Source organism: Bombus huntii, chromosome 16 (assembly GCF_024542735.1).
Source record: "Bombus huntii isolate Logan2020A chromosome 16, iyBomHunt1.1, whole genome shotgun sequence".
In the NCBI taxonomy this organism is placed as follows: Eukaryota; Metazoa; Arthropoda; class Insecta; order Hymenoptera; family Apidae; genus Bombus; species Bombus huntii.
Window position 1 is genome coordinate 4,854,664 of NC_066253.1, and position 26,460 is coordinate 4,881,123.

A 26,460-nucleotide genomic window follows, 5' to 3' on the forward strand; every position below is an offset into this window, starting at 1 on the left:
TAGAGATATTTTGATCTATATCGTTTATAATGATTCACTACCAGTCCGAAAATGTAATTCAATCGTGGGAGTGTGGGAGTCAAAAACTGGTTCTGTTGTTAAGATGGATCACACTAATCGATATTTTCGAAAGCTGAGGAGCACGGATACTCCTACCATTAAAATCTACTTTTATACCATATAAAGCGACAATTATTACATTCCAAAGATAATCAACAATTTTTTAACAATTTTATGTAAATAATATCTCTATACATCTAAACTATTCAGTTCCTACTTGTTAGTTATGGTAGGTCTACAGTGAGGTTATAAACATAATGATCGTCTAAGCATATTTATCGGAATGATAAACAATACGAAAGAACATGAAAACAATAAGTTTTTTCACGATAATTTCCACCGACCGTAATACAGCAAAAATTCGGCGGACTACGTGAAATTCAAATAAGTACAACGATGAAATCTGTGTACAAATTGTTTTTTCTGTGCCTTATCTTCATCGTATTGATAATACTGCTTAATTTAACAAATTTCTCTAACAAAATCTACGATGCATCCACCAAAGAAGCTGTCGTGTCTACTACTGTTAAAAAGCTTCAACCACCATCAATAACAGGAGAAGTAACAATCTGTGTGGTAGTCTGTGGAGACAGAGTGGATGAAGCGTTAACTATGCTCAAATCTGCCCTAGTCTTTACATGTAGATCCTTACAGTTCATTATTCTGGCAGAAACCAGCCTAATTCCTGCCTTTAATGAGAAGTTAGCAGAATGGAAGCTTTTATCAAACAAAACATTTGATTTCGTTGTCAAACCTATTACATTCCCCGAAGGCAGTGATGCAGCTATGTGGAAGAAGCTGTTCAAGCCTTGTGCAGCTCAAAGATTATTTCTCCCGGTAATTCCATAAAAATCTAATTAACTAACAAAAAAATATTATATGTATTAATATTTAAATGTATGGTTTACTTATTACAGTCAGTGCTAAATGATATAGATGCTGTCCTCTACGTAGATACAGACACGTTATTCTTAGCTCCACCAGAAAAAATCTGGGATGAGTTTAAGAAGATGAATTCTAGCCAACTAGCAGCTCTGAGTCCAGAACATGAAGATCCTAACACAGGATGGTACAACAGATTTGCCAAACATCCCTATTATGGAAAGCTTGGTGTGAATTCTGGAGTGATGTTAATGAATCTGACCAGAATGAGAGAATTCAGATGGATAGAGTATGTGATACCCATTCACAAGGAATATAAATTGAAGATAACATGGGGAGATCAAGATATAATAAATATTATATTCCATTACCATCCTGAGAAACTGTATGTCTACTCTTGCAGATATAATTATAGGCCTGACCATTGTATGTACATGCCTGTCTGCACAAAAGCAGAGAAAGAAGGTGCTCTGGTCCTACATGGTTCTAGAGGCACTTTTCATTCTCAAAAGCAACCTCCTTTCAGAGCTATTTACAGAGCCATGCAAGAGTACCAATTGAATACAGATCCCTACGATTATTTATTGGTGCCAATGAGAAACTATTTAGCTTTGGAGCATAAGTCAAACTGTGGTAAAGTGTGGGAAGTGTTTATTACTCAGCCTGAGTCACACTTAGGGCAACAATAATATTTAAGCATTTCTTCTATATACAAAGAATAATTAATATAATACTTTCTCTTCGTCCTGCTACTGAAACAAATTTGGAACTTGTACACAATATTTAATATACAGTATAGTATAAACAATTCTATTCATGCACAGACTGATTATGTTCTATAGTGCATTCTGATTTTATTCGTTAACAAATGCGCTGTGATTGTTACTGTCTAATGTAAAAAAAGGAAAAGAACTATGTTATTACAATTATTAGCTAAGATCATTTTGACAATACTCTTTGAATATAGCTTTGGATCAAAGTTTTAAAATTACTTTGTATACTTAAAACTCGACGTAAATTACTTTTACGAAAACTACCGTCGTTAAACGAGATGTATATCGTTCAGAAACTTTTTACAAAAATTTTATACAATTGCATTGCCACCAATGCAGAAGCGTTTTGTATACTTGACTATAATTATTTTGTTATTCCGTAATATACGTTTTTGTGATACTTCTCTTATACGGAATAAAAGGAATCATTCAAACTTAACAGAGTGCCATTCTACCATCGAATGAAGTCACCATAACGCGCTTTAGCAGGCTGACTCTCTGAAGAGAGGGGGTCATAACGCTGAAAGGGTCCGGGATAAGGGAGCTGCAGTGCGGAGGTACGCTTCTACGAGTTACGACCGTTCGCATGAAATCGCGTTTTCTTCGATTCTCTGCTGCAAAACTCTTCAATCTCAATTAAACATTCGTTTAACTTACTTGGAAGATCCCGGCGAAAGACTATCCATAAACAAGAAACTCTAAAACGAAAAGGAGGAGGAGAATGGTACTTGTAATTCACGATGAAGCACGACGATCGCGCAGTCAGTAAATCAGTGTCTTGATAACGATTACACTTGCATTGATAAAATAAAAGTAGATCATAAACCAGTAAAAAGTCAACCGTGAGACGGTACACGTCAGACATGAAGAACTTTTGTGTTTCTTTTCCACGTTGATTTCCATTTATGTCCGCACGGTAACGTCATTTTCTACTCCGTCCACAACTAAGGTAAGAGATCTTATGGCTGTTTGAAGAGGAATGTTCATTTTTAATCTTTCATGCATGAAACATGGGATACAAAATACAATTGGGTAGACTGATTCTTATATAAGTGACTAATCGAGCAAATGACACTTGAGTGAAGTTAATAATTGTGTGAACAGTAACACAAGTCAACGATCCGTTAAAGCAGTATCATCTTCCAGTGGTTCTCTTGTCTCATAGATCAGGGTCACTATCGCGTTACCACATTCTTATAGTATTCTTAATTTTGCTATCTAAAAGTTATAATCTAAAATTGTCTTGAGACCAAAAAGTTAGGAGAGTTGTTTTTTTAAAATTAATCTTCTCATACCGATTAGCGAAGTTCTTATTGACATTTGCATTGCGTTGAACGTTCACGTCATCGAGTTATGAAATTTTTTATCGCCTGAGCATTTGTTAAAACAAACAACACTTGTTTTCTCGTTATCGTTGACATTAGTCACACCTGAATAATTCTATTGAATCGCTTTTAGAAATTTCTTTTTCTTTCCTTATAAATGATTGTTGTCTTCTAATTCGTTTATTCATTACATTTTTATCCATCTTTTTACATTTTATCCATTTCTGCCATACATATACGTATTCTCCATCGTAAAATCTTGTTCATGAAAAATATCAATAGTCAGAAAAAACCACTTAACAATGTTAATGTAATAGATTAAAAAAGAATTATCCGGAAGAGGGGTAAAGGAGTATAAGTCATGCATACTGCATGTCAGCAGTAGACAAAAGAAAAAGAATCTTTTTGGAAAAACTGAACGCGTTAGCCTCGTCCCTTAGATACCTATTATATTCCTACACGTGTGTGCTTTACATTCATCCAGAAATTTATCGAAGTACAGTGAAGATAAATAAAAATATTATCTCGGCGATGGCTTGATTTGGGGATTACGCAATAAATATAGAAACTTTGGGGTTTGATATCTCGACTTCGATATCGCTAGGCTTCCGTAAAATGTAATTACTTGTACGTTGTATTCTTCTTAACACGTAGCTAAAATTTGAAGAAATTCTTGAGAAATTCATTTTCTCGGAGAAATACCTTAAAGTGCAATTTTAGATCAGGTATTAGGTTTCGGACGTGAAAGTTGATAATATGTTATTCTATTTCGTTCCATTGGACTTACAAAATACGCGTTATACTCGGTTTAGAAATATTTTTCTTTTTTTTGAAAATTATAGTTATTTATGTGGCCAAACGGTATTTGTAACAATTAAGACGTTTTACAACAATAACTTGATTTACGCAAAGACTAGAAACATGGAACAATAATGTAGAATATGTTAACGTATTTGCACTGTTTTATACAAAATTTTACTTATATTCTTTTGTCGGTCTGCCATTATAAAATTATAAAATATTTAACGTAAATTGGATAAAAAGATATAAAAGTAAGAAACGGAAACACTAACAAATTTTCATTGTACTTTATACAAAGATTTTAATTAAATTTCATTAATAAAGGTATGGTGTAAAAATGTTGTTGTAAAAGAAAATAAAAGCAAAATTCGTTGTTTACTTAAGAGACATTAAATTCCACTTAAATCAAAGCTCTGAAGAAAAGACTCGAACAAAACAGAAATGTTCCTGTTCCACAGAAGTAAGCATGTCGTTGTTCAAGGCGCGTGCCGCCCCCAGGTCCCCTACGTCGGAGAAGGTTCTGAACGGTGGATCTCATTACCATAATCATCATAATCAACCAAATGGTAACGAGAGCGATCAGGAAAGGTCTGAAGGGACTCATAATCAACAACAAAATGGTAACCAAGAGCAAAGGCGGTCTTCTAAAGTACATAAGCCTCCTCTAGTCTTCTACTGTCAACTGGCTCATGGAAGTCCAACAGGATTGATATCAGGATTCAATAACGTACGAGAACTTTACCAGAAAATAGCGGATTGCTATGATATACCGATGGAAGAAGTGAGTCTCCTGTTATTTGGTTCTTTATGCTGATTGTATGATAGAAATAATTTATTTGGTACTTTAGATAATAGTAGGTGGGTTGTAAAGGAGACTTGTGTTTTGTTGCTTCTGTGTATTAATTAATAATCCATTTTTATAAGAATTTTCTGCGCGGAATTATTCAAGAATTATTTCTTGCAATTTATGACAGTAATTCCGATGGATAAATAAAAATCTTTAAATATTTATTTGAAAATTTTCTTCGTCATTTGTTGCTACTGTAGTAGAAACATAGCTCCAAAAATTCTTCCTGTGATTTATTTATTCAGTCATGGTGCACAAATAACACGGCTCTTCGTAGGGTGAATATCCCGGATACAGGAAACATCGGTTCCGGGCTGTGGCCTCTGGCCGACCTGGCGGATACCAGGGCTAAGTGTAGCTTTCCGTGTAATAACAGGTTGTAAAAGGCCAGTAGCAGCATTTATTAGCCAAGCTGGCCAAGCTGCATATGTAGTGGGTCATTCAAATCGGGGACAGTATTAAACCGACTTCTATAACACCGTTTAAGAACCCTGGTGAAAGTTAACTTGCAGTTAATCGCATTTAAGACATAATTCGCGAAACTTCTAACAATATGCAAATGATGAAAGGAATTAACCATATAGATATTAATGCAATTAGATTTAGATTTCCATTAAAAATGACAACTGTCTTTATTTTTATTCAAACTAAAATAATTTAACCACTTTCAATTATTTTTTACTATTACTTTGTTCTTGTTTTACTTTTTGTTACATATAATGTAAAGTACTGGCATATGAAAGGAGAAACGAATGTAGTGGGGAGGAAGTTGCTTTGATGATCTGGAATAATAATAATATACCTTTGATAAATCTTCCGCGTCTACCATAAAATATACAAAAATTATTATACATCTTTTATTATTTCAGATCCTCTTTTGTACGCTGAATACTCACAAAATAAAAATGAGCGAGTTGTTGGGAGGCCAGATAGGAGTAGGTGACTTTATATTTGCACACAGAAAAGGTAAAATTATAAATTTTGAATCATCGACTGTTTTATCATTGCCGAGAACAAATATTAAATTGTTTAAATATTACTTTTTGTCTAACCCCGCTTCAACTATTACTAATTTCACTTTTTTTAGGGAGACGTAAAGAGATAGAATTGGTGAAAACGAATGACTCCCTCGGATTAACCATAACCGACAACGGTACAGGGTACGCCTTCATAAAGCGCATCAAAGAAGACTCGGTAATCGATAGGATAAAAGTGATCGAGATTGGAGATCACTTGGAAAAAATCAACTCCACCAGTCTAGTTGGCAAACGTCATTTCGAAGTGGCAAAGGTGCTGAAAGAGATCCCTAAGGGAGACACATTCACGCTAAGGCTCGTGGAACCATTGAAAAATGGTTTTGCCAACATTGGTCCACGAGTTGATACGAAGAAAGGAAAAAAATCCGGTTATGGAACTGGAAAGGAAACCCTCAGGTTTAAAGCTGATGGAAGTGCACAGATTATAGAAAAGGTAATTAATTATCAATGAAAAAAGAATAAATTATAACATAGATACTTACAAAATATTCATTTCTTCTTTGGTTGTTGATTAATAGGTGGATGATGCTGCCACTATAGCCATAGAGAAGATCAATGTGATCCTAGAGAGCTTCATGGGCATCTATGACACGGAATTAGGTATATAGAACCATTCAATAACGTATTACAAATTTACAAGTGTATTACAAAGCGTGATACATTTATAAATTTTTTATTATTACAATATGTTTTAGAAATATCGTTTTTCTAAGTAATGTTTGTTGGATTTTCTTCTTTAAATAGCTACACAAATTTGGGAGCTTGCAGAGGACAAGCGCAACAGTAGTGAATTTGCAGAAGCAATCGATAATTCAGACTTAGAGGCTTTCGGATTTACGGATGACTTCGTCATTGAGTTATGGGGCGCTGTGACTGATGCCAGAGCTGGAAGACATCGATGATGTCGACGATTATGCCAATTAATAGAACCAAACAAAGAAAGAGCCAAGAGGAACCCCTTTCTATTATTAGCAGCTTAAAATTTGTGCCGTAAAAATGTGGCATGCAGATAACAATTGAATTGTAAATTAATTGTAGTAGTTAACGCTTAAAATTTGTACAATTTATATTATAAATTTATACATATTTAAAATTATACAAAATAAAATAATAAATAAACTTGAAAAAATTATATATATCTTTTATTATAAAAATAAAATAATAGGATAAATAAAGAAATCCAAAGATTTGAACAAACACCGAATCATTTGGCAGTTCATTTGTATCATTTGCCAACTATAATGCTAAATAATACAGAGATAAGACAAATAAAACAGGAAGGAATAAGTAGTAGATAAATAAGAGATAAAGCTTAAGAAATTATTACAAAATCATTTTGAATGATGTGTGATATATGGTAATTCCTTCCTTCAGAAATACAGAATGCTTTATCTCGTCAAAATTGTGATCTTTGCATATTCTTGTTATTTGAATCCGAGCCAATAAAAATCAACCAATGACAATCAGAGAAACATGTTATCTATGAAGTTAGTGTCAAATACTAGTGTACTGTTGATTTAACGTTCTGCAAGATTTAACTTACGTTGGGAGTAAATTTTTATTTGGAAAATGATTTTTGCTATAAGTAGAGTCGGCTGTATATTTTTTCGTGCTAACACGAGATCTAAAAATAATTACAAAAATGTGAAATTGTCAAGAGTATGTAATATTAATATAAAAATATACCGACTAACCTGTACAACCTGTACATTTTTTATTAGATGATTTATATTTTTAATTGTAATATTAATTGTATTTAGTGTGAAATAAATTTTGTTATAAATTTTGTGATATATTTTAATGCTAAGTAACTTTCACTCTTTTAATTTCTATATATACAAAACTGCATCATTTATTCATAAAAAAGTTCATATATTTGTTATATTTATTATATTCTTCTTTTTTAAGTTAAATAAAAATGGAATAACATTTCTCTTTGCCAGATATGCACAGTAAATTTTTCCACAAAAGCTAACATCCCTCAGTTGGAGGAAGAGGTACCAAAGTTAAGATCACCGGTAGGAGATGGAAAGGTATTCAAAAGTGTGGATGAAGCTATATCGGACATGCCAGATGGGGCTAAGCTTCTGGTTGGTGGATTTGGACTTTGTGGAATTCCTGAAAACTTAATTGCAGCAGTGTTGAAACGAGGTGTCAAAGATTTAACTGTTGTTTCAAATAATGCAGGAGTCGAAGACTTTGGATTAGGTATACTTTTAAAAGAATGTAGGATTAAGAGAATGATTGCTTCCTATGTTGGTGAAAACCATGAATTTGAGAAACAGTACCTCAGTGGTAAATTGGAAGTTGAATTAACTCCACAGGTAAATATTAGTAATAAAAAAATTTTCAATTAAATTACAACAAAAAAATTACGCAATAATACTTCCAATATATAGGGTACACTGGCAGAACGTATTCGAGCAGGAGGAGCTGGTATTCCAGCCTTCTACACTCCCACAGCATGTGGAACGATAATTGAAGAAGGTAACGTCATTGTGAAATATGATGAAAATGGGAATGCAGAAATATCTGGAGAGCCAAGGGATGTAGCACAGTTCAATGGAAAAAACTATGTCTTGGAAACTGCTATCACAGGAGATTTTGCTCTTATAAAGGCTTGGAAAGCAGACAAAGCTGGAAATTTAGTTTTTCGAAAAACAGCCAGGAATTTCAACCCAGTGATGTGTAAAGCAGCTAAAATTGCTATTGCGGAAGTAGAAGAAATTGTAGAAACTGGTCAATTGGACCCCGATCACGTTCATTTACCTGGAATTTTTGTGGACAGGATCGTCAAAGGCCCATCATACGAGAAACGCGTGGAAGTGCGTACATATTCTTGTCAATATAAATATTTCAATAATTTGAAAAATTACTAAAACTTTTTGTCTCTATTAGAAACGATATACGAAGCAAAATATGAAACCCAAAAAAATAACACCAGCAAGTAAAGCAAGAGATAGAATTATCAGACGAGCTGCGCTCGAATTCAAAGACGGCATGTATGGTGAGAGATTTAAAAAATTACAAATATTTTCAATTAAAACACTTAAATAAGTTTAAAAAGTTTCTTTCTGAAAAACCTTTACTAAACACACTTCTTATAGCTAATCTGGGAATTGGAATACCCATGCTGGCTTGCAATTACATTCCCAAAAATATAAAAGTAACATTGCAATCTGAGAATGGTATTCTTGGCATGGGTCCATTCCCAGACGAATCAGAACTTGATCCAGACTTAATAAACGCTGGAAAAGAAACAGTTACAGTCGTTCCAGGAGCCTCTTTCTTCAGCAGCGACGAAAGTTTCGCAATGATTCGAGGGTACTTATAGAAAAGATTGAATATTAAATAGTTTTTTGGTAAAAGATAGTACATTTGAATTTTTTCAGGGGTCACGTCAATTTGACGATGCTCGGTGGAATGCAGGTATCAGAGAATGGAGATCTGGCTAACTGGATGATTCCAGGAACTATGGTGAAAGGAATGGGAGGTGCAATGGATTTGGTTTCTGCGGAGAGCACAAAAGTGGTGATTACTATGGAACATAAAGCTAGAGATGGAAGTCCAAAGATTGTGAAAAATTGCACCTTGCCTGTCACAGGTAATTTTTACATTTTAATTCTTCGTAAGATAGAAATAGTTACTCATCTTTTAATTCCAGGTCAACAATGTGTAGACTTAATAATCACGGATATGGCTGTATTTGAAGTAGTCCATGGAGAAGGATTGAAATTGATTGAAATTGCACCAAACATTGATGTCAGTGATATTATTAGCTCCACAGGTTGTGAATTTTCGGTGGCTGACGATCTTAAAGAAATGGGACAAGTGGATTTGGAAGATTGTCAGTAAATACAAGTTCCTACACATTTTTAATTATAAAAAATGAATATGAAAAAAGTTTGCTTCGTCTAAATTCCAAAAAAACAAAAATAATACTTAAAATTCTTATTTTCTAATTGTAAAATTACAAAGTCATACCTTTATCTCTAAGAACTGTAAAGTTTAGTTATAAATGTAATATAAGTGCGCTGTTTCATGCAATATAATATTTAGTTTTCAACGCGGGTAATGTAATTTTGTAATATATATTCTAAGGCTAAGGAAATAATAAATTCCAAAAAGAGAACAAGCTCTGCTTTTATATTTCTATCGGTCAAAGACCTACAATTAAAGAAATTACTCTCTAAATTTGGCTTTTACTTTTGCTGGAAGTGGTAATAAATACAGAACACTGTTTAATATACTCAGTCCAACAGCAAAAGCCAGAGAAATTAATAAGTTTAAGTCAACATTCAATACTTCTGAAATATTTTCGCCTTCACGGGTGAAGCGTTCTATTAAATACGATCTCCCATCTGGATATCTGCACAGCTCTGGTATCCCAGGACACGTGAAGCTTTCATTATAATGCAAATTTAAAAATGTAGGCACATCAATGGCTAATTGATTTAGAGCCAATGATGCGTACCTAGCAGGTAATGCAGTGGAGACTGCAGCAAGCCAATAAGGCAAGCCTTTCAGACTTCTGATGGCTCCAGATGCAATTACCAGAGACACCAGTGTCATGTATAACACCATTATTGCACCTGTAATGGGTCTACCAACCACCATGAACACTGCAACAGTTATTTGTTCTGCTGCCACATAACTGGCCCATAAAACACCACAGGCATAAGCCCAGGTAGACAAATCTAGCTCTAAAATAGGTGTCAGGATACCAATGGTGATCATGGTAGACACAAAACTTAATGGCAAACTTAGTAATGCATATGCGGTCAAGAACATAGCTCCACCATATAGACCTTCTCTTTTTTCTTGATAGTATCTAGCCCTATATCCTGGAACTTATTAATTAATAGACGTTACATAATAATTGTATATCTATTAGGTTGCTTGAGAAGAGATTGGTCAACATGCACTTACAGAGGAGAGCTGTGCATGCTATTCCAGCAACATAGAACAGAGTTACTACATTGAAGACAAGACCACTTGTTTGTAGAAATATTCTGGATTGCACAGGAGTCGAATGCGAATACAAAATACTCATTAAAGCTATTGAGAATGGTAACAATAATAGTCTAGCAGCAAAGTGTCCTAAGCCAGATTTATTGAAGGCAAATGTCGTTGCCAGACTTCTTCTAAAACGTAAAAGCTATAGTAGTACTATTATTTTGGGAGATAGCGTGCATTTGTAAAAATACATACAAATAAAGGGCAAACAAAGTGGAGAAACATCCTGGTTTAATTCCACGCCCTAAACCTTTATGCATTATTCCTAAAGATGTATCTTTAATATTGGGTGGCACTTGGGGCGCCTCTTTCATGTAAATAACACCCTCGGCTTTGAACTTTTCAACCAGAACGGATATCTGCTGGTTAGATTCTAAGAAACGATCTCTTGAGCGACGATCGACAGTTGATAAACACACTAAAGTCACCATTATCACTACTTAATTAAACAATTATTTAATTATTTTATTCCCATAGATACATACTTACAGTAATACATCAAAGGATTTTCGAGTTCAGGACATGGGAAACCGATATAAGTGAAATAGTCCAACATACTTCTAGTTGGCCCCGAATAGACAACTGCTCCCAAACATAAGAGAGTCACGCGACTCACGAAAGGTAGCACATCCGATCTAGGAGTTTCCATCGTTAGAACAACGATAGATCCTCTTCTGGTTGCGTAAGACCAGAGCATAGACACAATTAAATACGTGTTTAAGGGATCAGTATCCCATGTGGGCTCGTCCAGAAGTAACAACGTAGGATCTTTGGCCAATTGTACGCCCAACATTAATCTTCTGTATTCTGGCTTCGTCAGATCATTTACCGATCTATTTGCAACTTGAGACAAAGCCAGATCGGCTAAAGTTTGTCGAACTCTGGCTTCCCTGTTGTTTAAATTGGCAAGCCATGTGGCATAGGTCAGTGTCTGTCGAACTGTTAGACTAGGTAATAGATGACACCTGTGTGCAACATATCCACCATGTCGTCTAAACAATTCTGGAGTTAATAAATTGTTATTTAGGCTGACTCTACCCCTAGTTTCTCCCTCCGCCCTTCCAGCTAAAAGACAAGAAATTTCCGGATGGTTTCTAAGACCTAATTAATTACATTTGCACTTAAGTCATTATCTTACCGATGACATCGAGCAAAGCTCTCTTTCCAGATCCCTTGGAGCCCAAAATCGCTAACACCTCGCCACCGTGAACTCGGGCGGACACATCTCTCAATACAGCAGTAGGTTCCGACTTACTCAAACAACTTCCTTCGATAACCACAGCAGTGGAATGAAACACATTGGAGATATCAAGAGTACAATCCGATGGGATCATCCTGGATCTTTCTGAATTATTTCATAACGACCTTTTGGAGAAGACAAACTTTGTTTCTACTCGACTCGATGGTATACTACAAATCTCGAAGATGAAGTTTTGTTAGAACGGTGGAACAATGGTTCTTCCAGTAAAATAGTATTTGGTCACGGAGATTGCACTCCAGGAAAGCACGTAGAATGGACAAAACGATGTATAAACTGACACTGCGGCTAGAGAAGTGAACATCGCATGTAAAACGTAACCATCGGTAGGGATACCTGGCTGGGAGTTGGCTTCACGAGGTGAATGTCTCCTCTGAGACGAGTTTGGTGGGAGGAAGGTAGCATCAGTGGTAGCTCAAGGGTGTACTTGCTAATTTCAATCCCCAGTTCCCTTCCCAGTCTCCAGAATTACACACAAAAGAATAATCTTCTCTCAAATAACTTTATCTGTAACTACGGATCTTTAACAAGCATTCACAACTTTATATATGGAATTTTATCCTAATCGAAAGTAGATTTAAACACCTTTTCAATTATAGTAAATCATCCCTAAATGCTTTGTAGATACTGATAATAATGGAACGTAATTGCAAATAAAAAAATAGGCAGAAATAATATTCAATCAGTTTCATACTGATGTACTTAGAAGTCAGGGGTCAGCTTTTTGGTAGGTACGCCATTGCGAACTTGAAAGACCAACAAGGAAGGAAGGGAATACAGAGAGGGGGTTTCGTTGGAGGTTCGGAAGGCAAGTCTGTCAGAAGGCAGCGTTTAGAAAAGGCTTCTCGGCGTTGGACATACCGATGCCATTGCGGTATCGCGATCACGGATCGGGTGATGCGTTCGCGGGCTCCGTCGTGCGATTCCTGAGCTGACGAACACAGTGTTTGTCTTTAAAATTCCCGTTCAAAGTTATCAGGAGGAACCAGACGAAAAAGAGGAGACCAGGAGCAATCGGCGGAATGGAGAAGCAGCATCACCTTGACTCAACCAGGCTCGCTTGAAAGCTCATCCTGAATACCGGTGGTGAGTCATTGTCATGAAGAATCTCCGGGAACGTATCAGGTTTCGTGGCACGCGCAATTCCTGACGTTCACGTGCCTCCTCGCACATGAACACTATTTTTGCAGAAAAAATCATCAAACAATTACCTATTGTTTGTTTGTTGTCCCTCCGCGTAAAAATAATAATAGAGAGAACCATGAATCATGGGTAGTTGCAACATTTTTTACTCAGGTACCCCAAGATGCTATTACGACAGAGGAGAAGTCATATATGATCGAATTCTTGTTAGACACGGAAAAAAGGGAAAATATAAACGGTTGGCACAATCCCGTGACCAGTCATGGTTCAACGACTGGGAACCTGATTTTGCATAATGAGAAAGGTTTACCTGGTACCGGTGAAAGCCGCAGATTAGGAACTATTTTTCTTAAAGAAAATTATTTTTTATCTATCCGTGAATTTTTTTTTAAATCAGTCGCTTACGAAACACTGGGAGGCTCTGCCTAGCGAAGAAAAGGAACTCAAGGAGCGTGGTTAATATTCCGTGGCCATACTTTCTTTCTAATGATTTTCATTTCACTGTCGATGCTTTCACTAGCTTGATAACGCTGTCATAATGGTTTGAAGAATGACATGATAAGTTATCTTAAATATTAAACTGTTAATTACCCTATTTACGTCCTTGTGAATGCATTTTTTAATTGTCATAATTTTTAATGGCTGAAAACAAAGTTGAGAGTATGGATAGAACGAAGTTTGAGCTGAATGAGCCACGGTTTTTCGCGATGGCTTTATGGGGATGGAAGATACTTTGAACTGCTTGGTGACGTCGCTACTATCGGGAGATTTCAATGAGCGCACAAGACATGTACTTCTGCACTTTTCCACGTGCCATGGACGGCACTCTGGCTGATTTGCAATGTTAATTAAGCCTCTCTCACAGCAGACAGGCGTACCCCCATAGAATATTGAAAAACGCGGCAGCACTGACCTCGGTGTACGCCTCCATAAAGCGTTTCTTACTCCATCGCGTGGCTCAATGGCGGAACGAATACAAATAATCGAATTCTTCGGAAGTAAACATAAGATATTAAAAAAGACTGGTGTAGAATATTTATTAGTCTTTTTGTTCACGAAAGTATATAATGAAAATAAAAAATGGCAAATGAATTGTTAGACCACCTCCTTTTGACACCTTCTTTCATTCAGGGAATCAAATAAAATGCTAAAATAATTCTTAAATAAAATTGCTAAAGGAATTCTTCTTGAATCAATGAGAAAATTTTTGAACCACATTCTTTAAATATTCCCATATGAAATATTTTATGCGATAAAAAAGCGTACTTAGCCACCAGAATCTAATTTCAGTTCCAAAGCATGCTGGTACTTTTATCGTTTCTGATGACATTAGTGTCAAGGTTCGTTCCCTGATCGATGCACTAATTCATCTGATAATTCGGTGGACTTTCTACAGTTTGTTGCACGTGGTATCCAGGCCACACTTTATTAAGACACACTCTCTGTCACGTGTATACGAGATCGAGAGGCACGATCGTAGAAATCAGTGCGTGGGACAATCTCACAGCCAGCGGAAGAGATTTCGAAACCAGAGTATCGTTTCCCTAAACTATCCAAGTCGGCCAGGCTACTGGAAAACGTTCATAGACTGCAAAAAAGAGTGTGCATATCAGTTACGTGTGTCATTGGATAATGTAACGATCTAATAACATCTTCATTGAAAATAGATTGAAATATAAGAAATTGTTCTTATGAGAAATTAGACATTAAAGAAGAATACCATTATAATGGAAAACAAATTAAATTATAGTAATTGGGAAAGAAGAAATCACACTTATTAGATATCAAGTAACGAGGAAGTAATTAATCCTTCGTCATAAAGTGTTCCCTCTCTCGAGTTTCACCATAGTAAGAACCGCTTGTTAGCCTAGTCTCCCATAATCCTCTAAATCTATGGGAACACAAACAAGGTGACAAGGACTGAAACTGGCAATACACTCATTTAAAAAAAAGAAAAGGAAATAATGGAGAAGGAGCAACAGAGAAGAATGTTATCAGCTCATCAAGTTACATACACGCTCATGATAGATAATCCATTTAACGTGGTCGCTCTGCTGGCACACAACTATCGCTTTTCATCACGAAAGCCTAATGCCCAGTGGATTGAAAAGTGAATTTGCATGTAGTTCAGTGGTTGACGGTGAAAATCACCGAGCCGTCGAACATGTATTAATTAAGTATCACCTTCTACACGGGACTAGGATTATACTCTACTGAACCTGAGATATGTCGACGCTTTTCACTAAGTGTAACCAGAAACTTTTGTACCTAGAGGAAACAGGAATAAAAAAGAAAATATATGGCGGCCAGTTTGATACAACTGTTGCAGAAACGGGATATGCAAATGAACAGTTAACTCGAATACAAGATAGTTATCTGGCTCTAAAAAAAAGCTTGTACGCGACGTTACGTAAATCGTAGGGTAACATTACGGTCGATGATCGCAACTTACTGGTTCATTATACATTAGCCAAGGAGAAATCTATACGAATATGAATTCGTCGGGGAATTTCTAGTTGTGTCCTGGGAATGATTAAACAAGTGACAGGTGGCAAATGGCTTTCCATACGGGTACACGTATCTGTTTTTAAACGATGGAACTGGAATATTCAAAGAATTATCATCGCATAATCCTATTTTATAAAAATTTAATCGGTGGTGTCATGCAAAATAAACCGAAGAATTTAGAAATTCAATTTGATTTATGGAAATCCAAGTTTGATTCCTTCGGAGGGTTCTATAGGTAGATGATGAAGCAGAGCAGCTGGACGGCTATGGAGAGCGATGATTAGCAGTGGAAATAACGTAGAATCTTGGCTACCTTCGGCCATACCGTTACTCGATGACGAGTAAAAATCTCAGCTGATGTCGAAGACGCGGGGAGAACAGTTTCGTGGGTAAAGAAGATCCATTACCCAATAATAATCATCTGCTGGCTAGCCTTTAATTTGAACGATCATCAACAATTTTCATGTAATGTGAAAATCTATCAAGAAACTGTTCATCTGTAAATACCTGCAAAGAAAGAAAGAGAACAAACTGATCAGACTGGCTAGGTCATAGAAAAATAACAGAGAAACGTCTTTTGTTTGAGGAAGCTGCACAAAAGATGCTCGGTTTCGTTCAAACACACGGCAAGTGAGTCAACATCTAACGGGAAACCAATTGGCAGTCGAAAAAAATGTCATCATGGCATCTGACGTGGACCAGTGCCGTTTGCATGAACCACCCGATATAAAAGAACGTTATCTCAGACTGCTATTTTATTGCACCTATTAATCCTTATTACTCGATCTTCCAAACGATTTGTTAGGCTCTGTTGATTCATTAAAGTATTTAGAATAATGTCATCATTAAACTGCGGATTTTATGCAAATTTATATCTTCATAGATACGATCAAAAACGTAGGGGCTATACAGACATGTGATTTGCCTAGTAAACTTTGGATATTTTGTTTCCGCATTGCGTCATGTGCATTCTATGCATTTTTGTATCTTTAAATTTCTTATAATTGCATACAAATCCGCAATCTAGTCATTATTCTGAGTTATAATTCACAGTGTTTAAAATCTTTATAAACGAGCAATTTGAAAAATTTGTGAGAATGGATTATTATAAGAAATAAGAATATATGATATAAAGTAGTAAGTGTAGGCTCTAGCTACCACTTTAATAAGTTTGATCAAATAATGGAATAAACTATTATTTCACTAATCTCAATTCAATATTTATGGCATAGGGAATATCATCTTATCAATTTTTAACGAGAATCAATGATATACGATGCTATTTGACAAATATTTCAATTCGAAATTCCGACACGGGATACAATTTTACCAAAAATTTCAATAACAATTCTGTGTTAACGAGTAACCAATGAAATTTATAATAAATAAAAAAATGCTTAATACGAAATTTTTATCCCTGATATAATTGTTTAACTTCGAGGATACTACACATGTTTTCACATTCATCACGAGGTACACCGTTAAGAGGAATGTCGGGGGAGCTTCTCTTCGCCACGTGTGCCGACGCAATGAGCATAATTACGCGAATATACAAGAGTAAATGGCACTCTGGCGTATACTCACTGCAAATGTGAAGCGATGTATCTTCGTGAAATCGGCACTAGCCGTTCCATAAATATTCTACGAGCTCGCTTTACGATACCCGGCGACGTTCTGAGGTCAGGACGGCACGTGTTCCACTATGCCTGAAAGAAAATTTAATGAGAGAGGAAATTAAACTATGCATTATTGAATTTGATACTCATAACGTTAATCATCTCGATTAAAAAGGGAGCGATCGAATAAATTGAAAACGTTTTATTAATTTGGTAACGGTTTGATGGTAAGAACTTGTAGCGATGTCTAAAATGGCAAAAAGTAAGACGATTAACGGTCAGATGCGCGCAACTGCTCCAGGAGTCACTCCACCATGTAATGATTTTGCGTGATCTAGCATCTAATAAATATTATAGCATTTGGATAATGCGACCGAGTAACATCTTTATGAATTATCATTGGTTTCATAAATAACTCTTGTCTGCGTGGAATTCTACTTGTTACAAAAAAATTAAACAAAACTTGAATGAAAACTTTCGAGTAATCAAGCATAATAAATGAAGTATCTTGAAACTTATCCACAAGCTAATAGGAACTTATAATAGTTATTGTCATTAAATATGTTTCAATATTGATAAGATAACTAAAATGAGAAATTCAGTTTTGATAAAAAAATATTCAAATAAAGGGGAAATAATATTGATGAATAACCAGCTATAATAAACATGAATGTGATCGATGGTGTTCTTGTCATGCGTTTTGTTACGGATTCCAGTTCCTTTCCTTTCAGTGTAGTACCGAAGGCCAAGAGGTGAACAATTTCGAGCCTCCAGTGGCGAGCAATTTCAAAGGCGCGCCGATTATTCGCACGGTGTGCACGCATGCTTATGGAATGCCATAGTGCTCTCAACTCCGTTCAAATGCATTTATCACCATTCATGTGGAACAATTTATATGTTATATTTCCTGCATTAAATTCCCTGCTATTTGCTAAAATACTCCAGTTCGTATTTTCATTCAAATATTGTTTTAGTGATTTACCTATGTCTTTCTAAATAAGATAGGGAAGATAAATAAATAAAAAGTAAAACAATGCGAAGTTCTTAATTACAATAGTTCAAACTACCTCGAATTTACTGTAATTACGAAAAATGTCAAGTTCTTTTGACTAGACCAGAGAACAATTAACATCGACCGAGTAAGGTACAAAAAACTAACCAAAATCGTTCACGCATTTCCGAGAAGTTCTATCGAAGCTGCGAACACGATGCAATCCATCATGCGTTTCATCTAGTCTCGCTTGAACTGTTCAGATACCACAAAGCATGGGTTCGGAAGCGTGGGAGCTGGAACGGAGGTACTCAGTGCCTGGGGCATTGGACACCAGAGGCCTGGAGCCTCCAGCTAGCGAGGATCTTCACGCCTGGTCTATCTACAGGTGATTGTTTCTCCAACTTCGCTTTCAATCTTCAATCTTAAAAAAAGAAAAGAAAAAGAGTGTCATAATCAGTATATAATTCTTCTAGGCAAAACTTGAACTCCGATTTCACCGATTCAGCACTTGGATCAGCTGAAAAGTCTCCTCTTCCCTATGGGAACTTCCAATTAAGAGATTCCACAGTGCAGAGTATTCTCAGACACCCTAGATACGGTCCAAAGAGTCCTCTGGCCAGCAATTCGTACACATATCTAAAGTTTGGTCTGCCAAGGGTTCTGCCTCCTAGTTCCAGGAACAGAGATGGATCTAGCGGTTACGATTCCAGCGAAGAAGGTCGTAGGGTGTCTCACGCGGGAACTTCCGCACACGGGACCTCCGCTATGAGATCTGCCAGGAGCGACCCCGATTTCAGACACGTTCACATTGTTCCTAGGGAACATGCACACTCTCAATTGACGGTTTCAAGGGAGAATCCTAGGTTAAGGAGTGTCAGTGAAGCGAATCTTCTTCATGGAGGTGTTCGAATGAATAGGAGGCACAGTATTGCGCCTATAGATCCAGGGTATGGTGTCCACGAGTCCAGAGGTGAGTAGTGCTTTTTCTCATCTACCATATCTTATCTTCAGCTTCCGTTATAACTAAACAGAAAAATTAATTTTCAGGACATGGAATCTTGGGTCCAGAGAGTTATACATTACCTCTGAGGCCTGTACCATGTCTTCAACATCCTCATCTTCAGTTACGAGGAGTAGAGGCTTCAGGATCCGATGGTTTGCCTCTTTTACGAGGAATTACTTTGGAGGTAGGAGCTACTGAGGTGTTGGCCATTATGGCTACTACGGAAAAAGAAGGAAAACAAATCGTGGAAACTGTCGCCGGAAGGAAGAGAATTAAGAGAGGAGATATTTTGCTCAATGGAAGATCCGTGTCCTATAGAACCTTAAGGTATAATTCATATTTGTTCGAAAATTATCTTAAACCGAAAATTGTACATTAGTAAAATTACAAATTCCAGGTCTCGAGTTGCTTATTTGTCCACGGAAAATAGTCTAAGCCCAGGTCTAACTGCTCAGCAGACGCTAAGCTTTTATATGCTTCTTAGAGGAGGTCCAAATACTTCCAAACTGGAAGCCGAAGCCATCCTCCAGGAACTCGGTTTAGAGGCGACCAAACATTGTCTCGTGAACTCGTTGACGACCTCCGAAGCAAAAAGACTGGCCCTCGCGTGTCGTTTGTTACAAGACTCGCATATTCTTGCGTTGGACAGGCCAACGCATGGCTTGGATATTTTCGACGCCTTCTTCATGGTAGAATACTTGAGACAGTGGGCTGGAAGAGGACAAAGATTAGTAGTATTGACTTTGCACCCGCCTACTTATGAGATACTGACAATGGTCTCGAGGGTTGCGCTTACTTCCGGCGGAAGAATCATGTACTCCGGTCCCAGGAGGGATATGTTGCCATATTTCGCCCTTGCAGAGTTCCCGTGTCCTCCATTTAAGAATCCTTCTGACTACTATCGTACGTGATTTTTATACTAACATTCGATGATCTATGTATACAAAATTATTTTGAAATTTATAGCAATTCCCTATTCCAGTTGATTTAGTTACACTGGATGATCTGTCTGCGGAAGCCATGTTGGAATCCTCTCAAAGGATAGACCACCTGGCCGAGCTTGCAAGGACTAGACTGCCAGGATTAAGTGATCCTGGACCACCTGGAGCACTTCCTCCTTCCATTTCCAGTCCCAATGTATTTTCACAGATTTATGCGTTGCTTCTGAGGACTCTAATCTACAGTCAACCATGGACACTGACTAGATTACTCAGGAAAATCGTCATCTCTGCCTCTTTGAGTATTTTACTTGGTGCAATATTCTGGGATGTATCTGGCGACTCAAATTTATATCTCAGAGACCGAGTTGGGTTTCACTATGCCAGCTTGGGAATTTTCTTCTGGCCATTAACCTTAATAGCCATCTGTGAAGTAGCTGACTGCAGGTCGAACGTGGAAAGAGATATCAAGGATGGTTTATATGGAAGATTTGTGTATATTTTAATGGAGGTAAATGTTCAAAAACGGTAGTATACGATCGTTCATTTTATTAAATGGATTTCTTTCAGCTCCTCTGTGGAGTAGTGTCCTGGTGCGTAGTCTACCTGATCTACTTAGCACCAGGCTACGCCATGTCCGGACTTCACCTGGTCCCGGATGAGAATCTGACTTCCTTATGGAATTATCTCGGAATCGGTTTACTGTATTTAATACTGCAACATTTAATCTGTATATTATTTGCTCACACTTGCAAGTGGACCTACTTGGCTTCCTTGTTTGCTGGAATTGTGATTGGAGAGATGACATTAGCTGGAGGAGTGACCTTGCATTTGGAGAACTTGCCAGGCTGGTATCAAAAGATCAGCCCAATGCAGTGGTCTCTGTCCCTATTGTTACCTCCGCTTCATCAAACAGAAGTTATGAATAAATTGACCAATTGTAAGCCAAAACAAATTCAGAGGCAGGATATCATAGTTCAAGCTGCCTGTGAACCGCCCGATGGTGCTCTGGCATTATACGAGATTGCACTGCATAAATTCAATGTAAGAGGAGAACTGTGGCTGGGAATAGGAATAACTATCGTCAGTGTTTTAGTTATACTAGTATTCCTGTGCATTCGATATACTACTCCCAAGAGACTTAGGAGTGCACCAAACAAGCCATAAAGTGCAACTACTCAATGACTGAATAAATATCATCATTCTTACATAAATGTATTTTATTAATATTAACAAATAGCAGAGTATTCTTTTAACGTTACGCTGCTATCAGTACAATAATAGGTATCAGTAAGGAATATAATTATTCACTTCATCATCAAATACATATATTTTATACTATGTCATGCTCACAGGCTTTGATCTTTGTCTATATTATTGCGACTTTTTAAAACAATAGGCTTTAGAAACTCGCAAAATAGACTTGAGCCAGGAAATTCGAAAGCCTAATAAACCGATACATCTTGCAGTCTCTCCTCCAAATGCTTTAAAATAATCTGTATGTACTTCGTAACGCTATAATCAAATCAACCGAGAAAATCTTCATAAAATAAAAAAGAAAAAATTAATTAAAACTCTAGCCTGATTTGATTAATTCCTATTATTTGAATTTCCATTTTCCTTCATTTTCAAATTTTAAATATCTACGCTGAAAATAATGGACTAATATGGAGAATGAGCTCAGTCGGTTGTTACATGGAAACTTGATCACAAGCTCCATCTACAACTTTGAGAATATCGGCCAAGTTCGATCGATAAGTATAATTTTTATTTTATTAAAAATTATTTTCAAAACTCACGGCTATCACTAATTTACCATCCAAATTATTTCCAGATAATTGTAGAATAATTTACTAACAGGAATATTTCAGAAATTGACAAACAATACCTTTCGGGTCAAAGTATCTAAAAGCAATTCTTCAAATTTATCATCAATAAACATTTAGACAGCCAAAGTCGATATTCCATCCCGGACGAATATATCTAATGTATATTCCAAACCCGGTTCCGGAAGAAAATAGTCAACATTTACTAATTAGTTAAATCGAACTAAATTTATCGAACCGCTCATGTAATAGACTTATCTTTCCTCATTGATTATTTTCCATTCAGCTTAAACTCTTATCGCGATGATTCTTATTCTCTCTCCTTATCGAAGTCAATAAAGATATCTCAGATATCACAAGTGTTTGACTCTGCAATTGACTTCGCGAGCGGAGGAGACGGATGACGTTTATCTTCGAACGCCAGATACGCGTTATATTGTACTTTCTATGTATCGTATGTATATAATACGAAAATTTAATATTTCCCAACAATTCTCCAATTTGATCAATCCCACGCATTTTATAGATCGCATAAAATTTCTATCTAATGAGTTAATTAGTCTGCGATATTCCAGTTATCACATAGATCTGTATGTAACAATTAAAATACACTTTTTTACTTCTTATAATAATGTCGACATATCCCGAGCACCCTGCGCGAGTTTCGAGGGTCGCCGGTTCGTTCACCGAATTAGTACAAATTGGCAGCAGGGCAATCGTCGTAAATGCCGACTTCCGTCGATGAAAGTAATTAACTAGTGGTTGTAAGTCGGGTGAGCAGAATTCCAGGAAAAAGCGTGGGCTCGTTAGGAGAAGATCGCAGGAGAGCAGAATCACGTTCTTGTTTCGCGAACGTTAAACTTCAGCGTAGCGTCGTTACACCTCAAAATCAATGAACCACTCACTGTCTAGCGTTCTATGTGCGTACATCGGACCTTGATTCATTGAGACTACGGTCATACTATGTGCATTCATTTTTCCGACTCTTGTAGCACTGAGTTATTCACAGTCATTCATAACGATTGCCCAAAATAATCGTAGCATGTCCGAAAAATAATTTTAGTTTAATAAATTGTTTAATTATTGAAAATTATAAGTAAAATTGTAATTCCAAATATGAACGGTATCTCGTAAAAAGAGCGCTCAAATATTTTTTATTCCTCGATGATTCTAAAAAACAATATAACTTTTATAAATTACGTAACATGTACGAAATATAGCACATAAATTTTGCACTAACTTCGAATACAAACCATAGATTTAAAAAACGTCTTCGGATATTTTCTTCTCTCTGATTGCTTTAAAAAGAAGAAACATTTTATTTGAATACATTGTATATTTGGTGCAAAAATGAGGATTAAATTGCTATCGCATATGTAATGGACGATTCCATATACGAACCATCGTTCCAATTCCTGGCAAGGTCTCTCTACCGGCAGGAAGAACAAAAACAGCGCGGGATAATAACTAGAACCCGTGGGCCCGCGTGGGCGCGAATGTATAAAGCTCTTTTCGCTTTCTCCCTCCTGATCCCGTTCGCCTCTTCATTGATTATTTTACTTCGCCACCTACCAACGTATGCCGGCGCATTCTATATTAGCACGTTACTTGTATACAACAAGCTACCATACGCGGACAAGTATTCTTGAATCCTCTAGCGAAAGCCGCTAATTAAACTTCCTCCCTTATTATCTTCGTAAAGAATTACATACACTGTTTTGACACATATAGAATAAAAAAAAGATATTTTCTAATGACAAAGATAATGTTAATGTTAACGTTGCATTCCGTACTTTATAATTAATTGATTATCTTCTTAATTTCAACAATTTCTTCGCTTATTATCTTCCTAAAGAATGGCATACTTCGTTTTAACTAGCATAGAATATAAAGGAAGATATTTTTTAATATAAAATAGAATGGTGATATTATTATCTAATGTCGTATATTATATTTTTATAGCTACATAATTGATTAATCCTCTTCATAATTTCAAAAATATTGTTTGTCATGATACTAAAATATTGAAAATATAACAATTTTCTACGAAATTTCTGTAAAATGTCTTTAGTTAAAAGTATCAATAGCATCATAGATGCCTATAATGGGTAACTATAAAATTTAAGATTCAGATATAAAGATATAAAATTTAAAGATTAATAAAATTAAATTAAATTAAATGAAAAATTCCAAAATATTAAATAGTAACTCTAAATTGTTATGACCCTCGATGGCTCAATAATACTTTAATATTATTTTAGACAGATATTATCTAACTGAAACTGATGGATGATTTTTTGGACCTTGGACGAGTCGATAATTGCGTAACCGCTCGGTCGATATTTGAAGATCTGTGTGATCGTATTTCGATATATTGATGCATTTGTACCATACTTATGGAATTCTAAAATCCATTCATTTTCGATATTTTCCATTAATTTGTTGTTGTAAGATTGGCACTTTGTTTAAACATATACATATCCTATATTTTGGTACATTTTGTAATATGCATTTTGTTTAGAAAGTGTATAAACATTAAAAAAGACGCGGAAGATTTTTGAATCTCATTGTTATCGATCGAGTGATGAGAATAGAAGCAATAAATGTCCTTAAATAAGGTATTTGAGCTGACTGATATAGCACTCCCTCTGCTATTTAAGCAATTTTTGAAAATTTAATGCAATAAAGCTGTTCTGAATGCAATTTTAAGATTCAGAGATCTCACTTAGCTGTCGATAAATTAAGTTATTTTGTTATTGAATAAAAATGTGATCTTCCAAATTTTACACTTTTCTATAACCCCTGACTAACCAAATGCCTTATATTAGGTCGAATACATACCTTATAGTTAAACTGCGGATTATTATGCGGTTACGCGAAATTTGTAAATGAAAAATGCATAGAATGCACGTAATATATGAAAATATATGAAATATCAAAAATATAATACACATTCCGTATAATATTTAGTAATTAAAACAAAAATATGAATTTGCGAGAACTTCTCGGTTGATTTAATTATTGGATAAAATAACGTATTACAATGGCTTTAAATATCGGATAAAAAAAGTAGAGTTTAAAATATTACGCTATTTTTAAAATTCGTATGCAGAGACAATGGGAAATTCTAGATTCACTCTTACCAAACTCCTATGGGTTGTACTCGAGATGAAACCTGAATCAGTCCTTCGTACACCCATAGAACAAATAGAATTGCTCTACCAGTTTCAAATCGTTCGCCACTTAAGCACATTCCACAGAACTCCCGAGAATTCACGCCTCCTTTTACTTTTTCCAAGTATTTCAATCGCAAATTGCATATCGATAACGAACAAAATGATAGATGATTGATTTACGGTAACTAGCGCGCTGTATAGGTTAAAAAACATTTTGAAAAATCACAAAGAAAAAGAAAGCCTTGGTCTGAAATACTTTTGATACTAATAACTTGCTAAGAATGAAAGGCTATAACATAAACGATAATCACTTCAAACATCACTTTGACGGTCAAATTACGAAATTATATTCACTACTACGATTTCAACGACAAATTTACCAACTTTTTCGCACAAAACCGGGACTAGCCCGAGGACCATTTCTTCTCCAAGAAACAGGGAACAGAGGGACGGAAATGACTACTACAAAAAGTAATGCCTTTTCCCTAACATTCAATTTTAGTTGAATCTATTCACTTTTAACATAACTAATACATAAGCATGGAAATTTTTATTTGATGCATTAAAAATACTAGAAAAAATAAAATTGTAGTTGTGAAATCGATTAATTGCATCGGAAACGGAAAGTAAGTGAAAACGGGGGAAAAATTTTTCAGCGCCCACTTTGTTTAGATTTACGATAGTAAATAATTAACAATTAATCAAATATATCCATAAGTGAAGAAATATTCTTAAACTATCGAAAAATTAATCTACGACTATCATTGTCCTTAAAAGCAATTAACGAAAAAAAGGAAAAAACGCGGGAGAACAGTGTTGATAGAGATGGCCTGATTAGCGCCACCTCTGATTGTATAATTGCATTCTGTTTGACATATCAGTCAATCAATATATATGACATATAATCTATATTATGTGTTTTTCTCTTATAAAACCTTGCTGCCAAATCTTAAGAAAAATTGACGAATAAAAGGCTATGTCTAAGAATCAAGATGAATTATGCGAAAGTGAATTACAAAAGAATTCGGCAAGTATAATTTATTTTTGGTGTTGATTGATCTATATGTGGAAAATACATACAGTGGCTACAAAAAGTGTGTACGGTTACTATAGTATATGAACCTAACTCAATCCTAATCCAAATATAACCTATACCAAAATAAAAAGTATTAAAAATATTTTTACGAATATTTCGAGAACTAAAGTAAAGCGAATGTTATATGTGAGATGTACCCTAACCGATATAATTGTTTCCCT

At 35.8% G+C, this 26,460-nt stretch overlaps 5 protein-coding genes across 6 annotated transcripts; 4 read left to right on the plus strand and 1 right to left on the minus strand.

Annotated features, from left to right (window-relative positions):
• The first annotated feature begins 42 nt into the window (after positions 1 to 42).
• Positions 43 to 2,154, plus strand: LOC126874415 (glucoside xylosyltransferase 1). Of its 2 annotated transcripts, XM_050636448.1 has the most exons (3): positions 43 to 897; positions 978 to 1,231; positions 1,346 to 2,154. In XM_050636448.1, the coding sequence occupies exons 1-3, from the start codon at positions 457 to 459 to the stop codon at positions 1,629 to 1,631; spliced, it is 981 nt and encodes a 326-aa protein (XP_050492405.1). In that variant the 5' UTR covers positions 43 to 456; the 3' UTR covers positions 1,632 to 2,154. The 2 variants fall into 2 exon arrangements, with proteins under 2 accessions (XP_050492405.1, XP_050492404.1); XM_050636447.1 differs by having other exon boundaries at positions 45 to 897; positions 978 to 2,154.
• Positions 2,155 to 2,262: 108 nt separating this feature from the next.
• On the plus strand, positions 2,263 to 6,857 carry LOC126874416 (PDZ domain-containing protein GIPC3). The gene is made up of 6 exons (XM_050636449.1): positions 2,263 to 2,664; positions 4,300 to 4,622; positions 5,558 to 5,654; positions 5,776 to 6,158; positions 6,244 to 6,325; positions 6,470 to 6,857. Exons 2-6 carry the CDS (start codon positions 4,308 to 4,310, stop codon positions 6,625 to 6,627), a joined length of 1,035 nt encoding a protein of 344 aa, XP_050492406.1. The 5' UTR covers positions 2,263 to 2,664; positions 4,300 to 4,307; the 3' UTR covers positions 6,628 to 6,857.
• A 357-nt stretch (positions 6,858 to 7,214) lies between these two features.
• LOC126874412 (probable succinyl-CoA:3-ketoacid coenzyme A transferase, mitochondrial) lies at positions 7,215 to 9,860 on the plus strand. Its single transcript, XM_050636438.1, has 7 exons — positions 7,215 to 7,384; positions 7,669 to 8,049; positions 8,125 to 8,550; positions 8,624 to 8,732; positions 8,833 to 9,049; positions 9,118 to 9,329; positions 9,390 to 9,860. The coding sequence occupies exons 1-7, from the start codon at positions 7,295 to 7,297 to the stop codon at positions 9,578 to 9,580; spliced, it is 1,626 nt and encodes a 541-aa protein (XP_050492395.1). The 5' UTR covers positions 7,215 to 7,294; the 3' UTR covers positions 9,581 to 9,860.
• On the minus strand, positions 9,582 to 12,507 carry LOC126874410 (ATP-binding cassette sub-family G member 5). The gene is made up of 5 exons (XM_050636434.1): positions 11,880 to 12,507; positions 11,231 to 11,806; positions 10,937 to 11,159; positions 10,655 to 10,869; positions 9,582 to 10,575 (listed from the first exon to the last, which is right to left on the minus strand). The coding sequence occupies exons 1-5, from the start codon at positions 12,073 to 12,075 to the stop codon at positions 9,908 to 9,910; spliced, it is 1,878 nt and encodes a 625-aa protein (XP_050492391.1). The 5' UTR covers positions 12,076 to 12,507; the 3' UTR covers positions 9,582 to 9,907.
• A 208-nt stretch (positions 12,508 to 12,715) lies between these two features.
• On the plus strand, positions 12,716 to 23,192 carry LOC126874407 (ATP-binding cassette sub-family G member 5). Its single transcript, XM_050636426.1, has 7 exons — positions 12,716 to 13,085; positions 18,521 to 18,645; positions 18,734 to 19,230; positions 19,308 to 19,590; positions 19,661 to 20,166; positions 20,246 to 20,712; positions 20,772 to 23,192. The coding sequence occupies exons 2-7, from the start codon at positions 18,533 to 18,535 to the stop codon at positions 21,366 to 21,368; spliced, it is 2,463 nt and encodes an 820-aa protein (XP_050492383.1). The 5' UTR covers positions 12,716 to 13,085; positions 18,521 to 18,532; the 3' UTR covers positions 21,369 to 23,192.
• Positions 23,193 to 26,460: the final 3,268 nt, after the last annotated feature.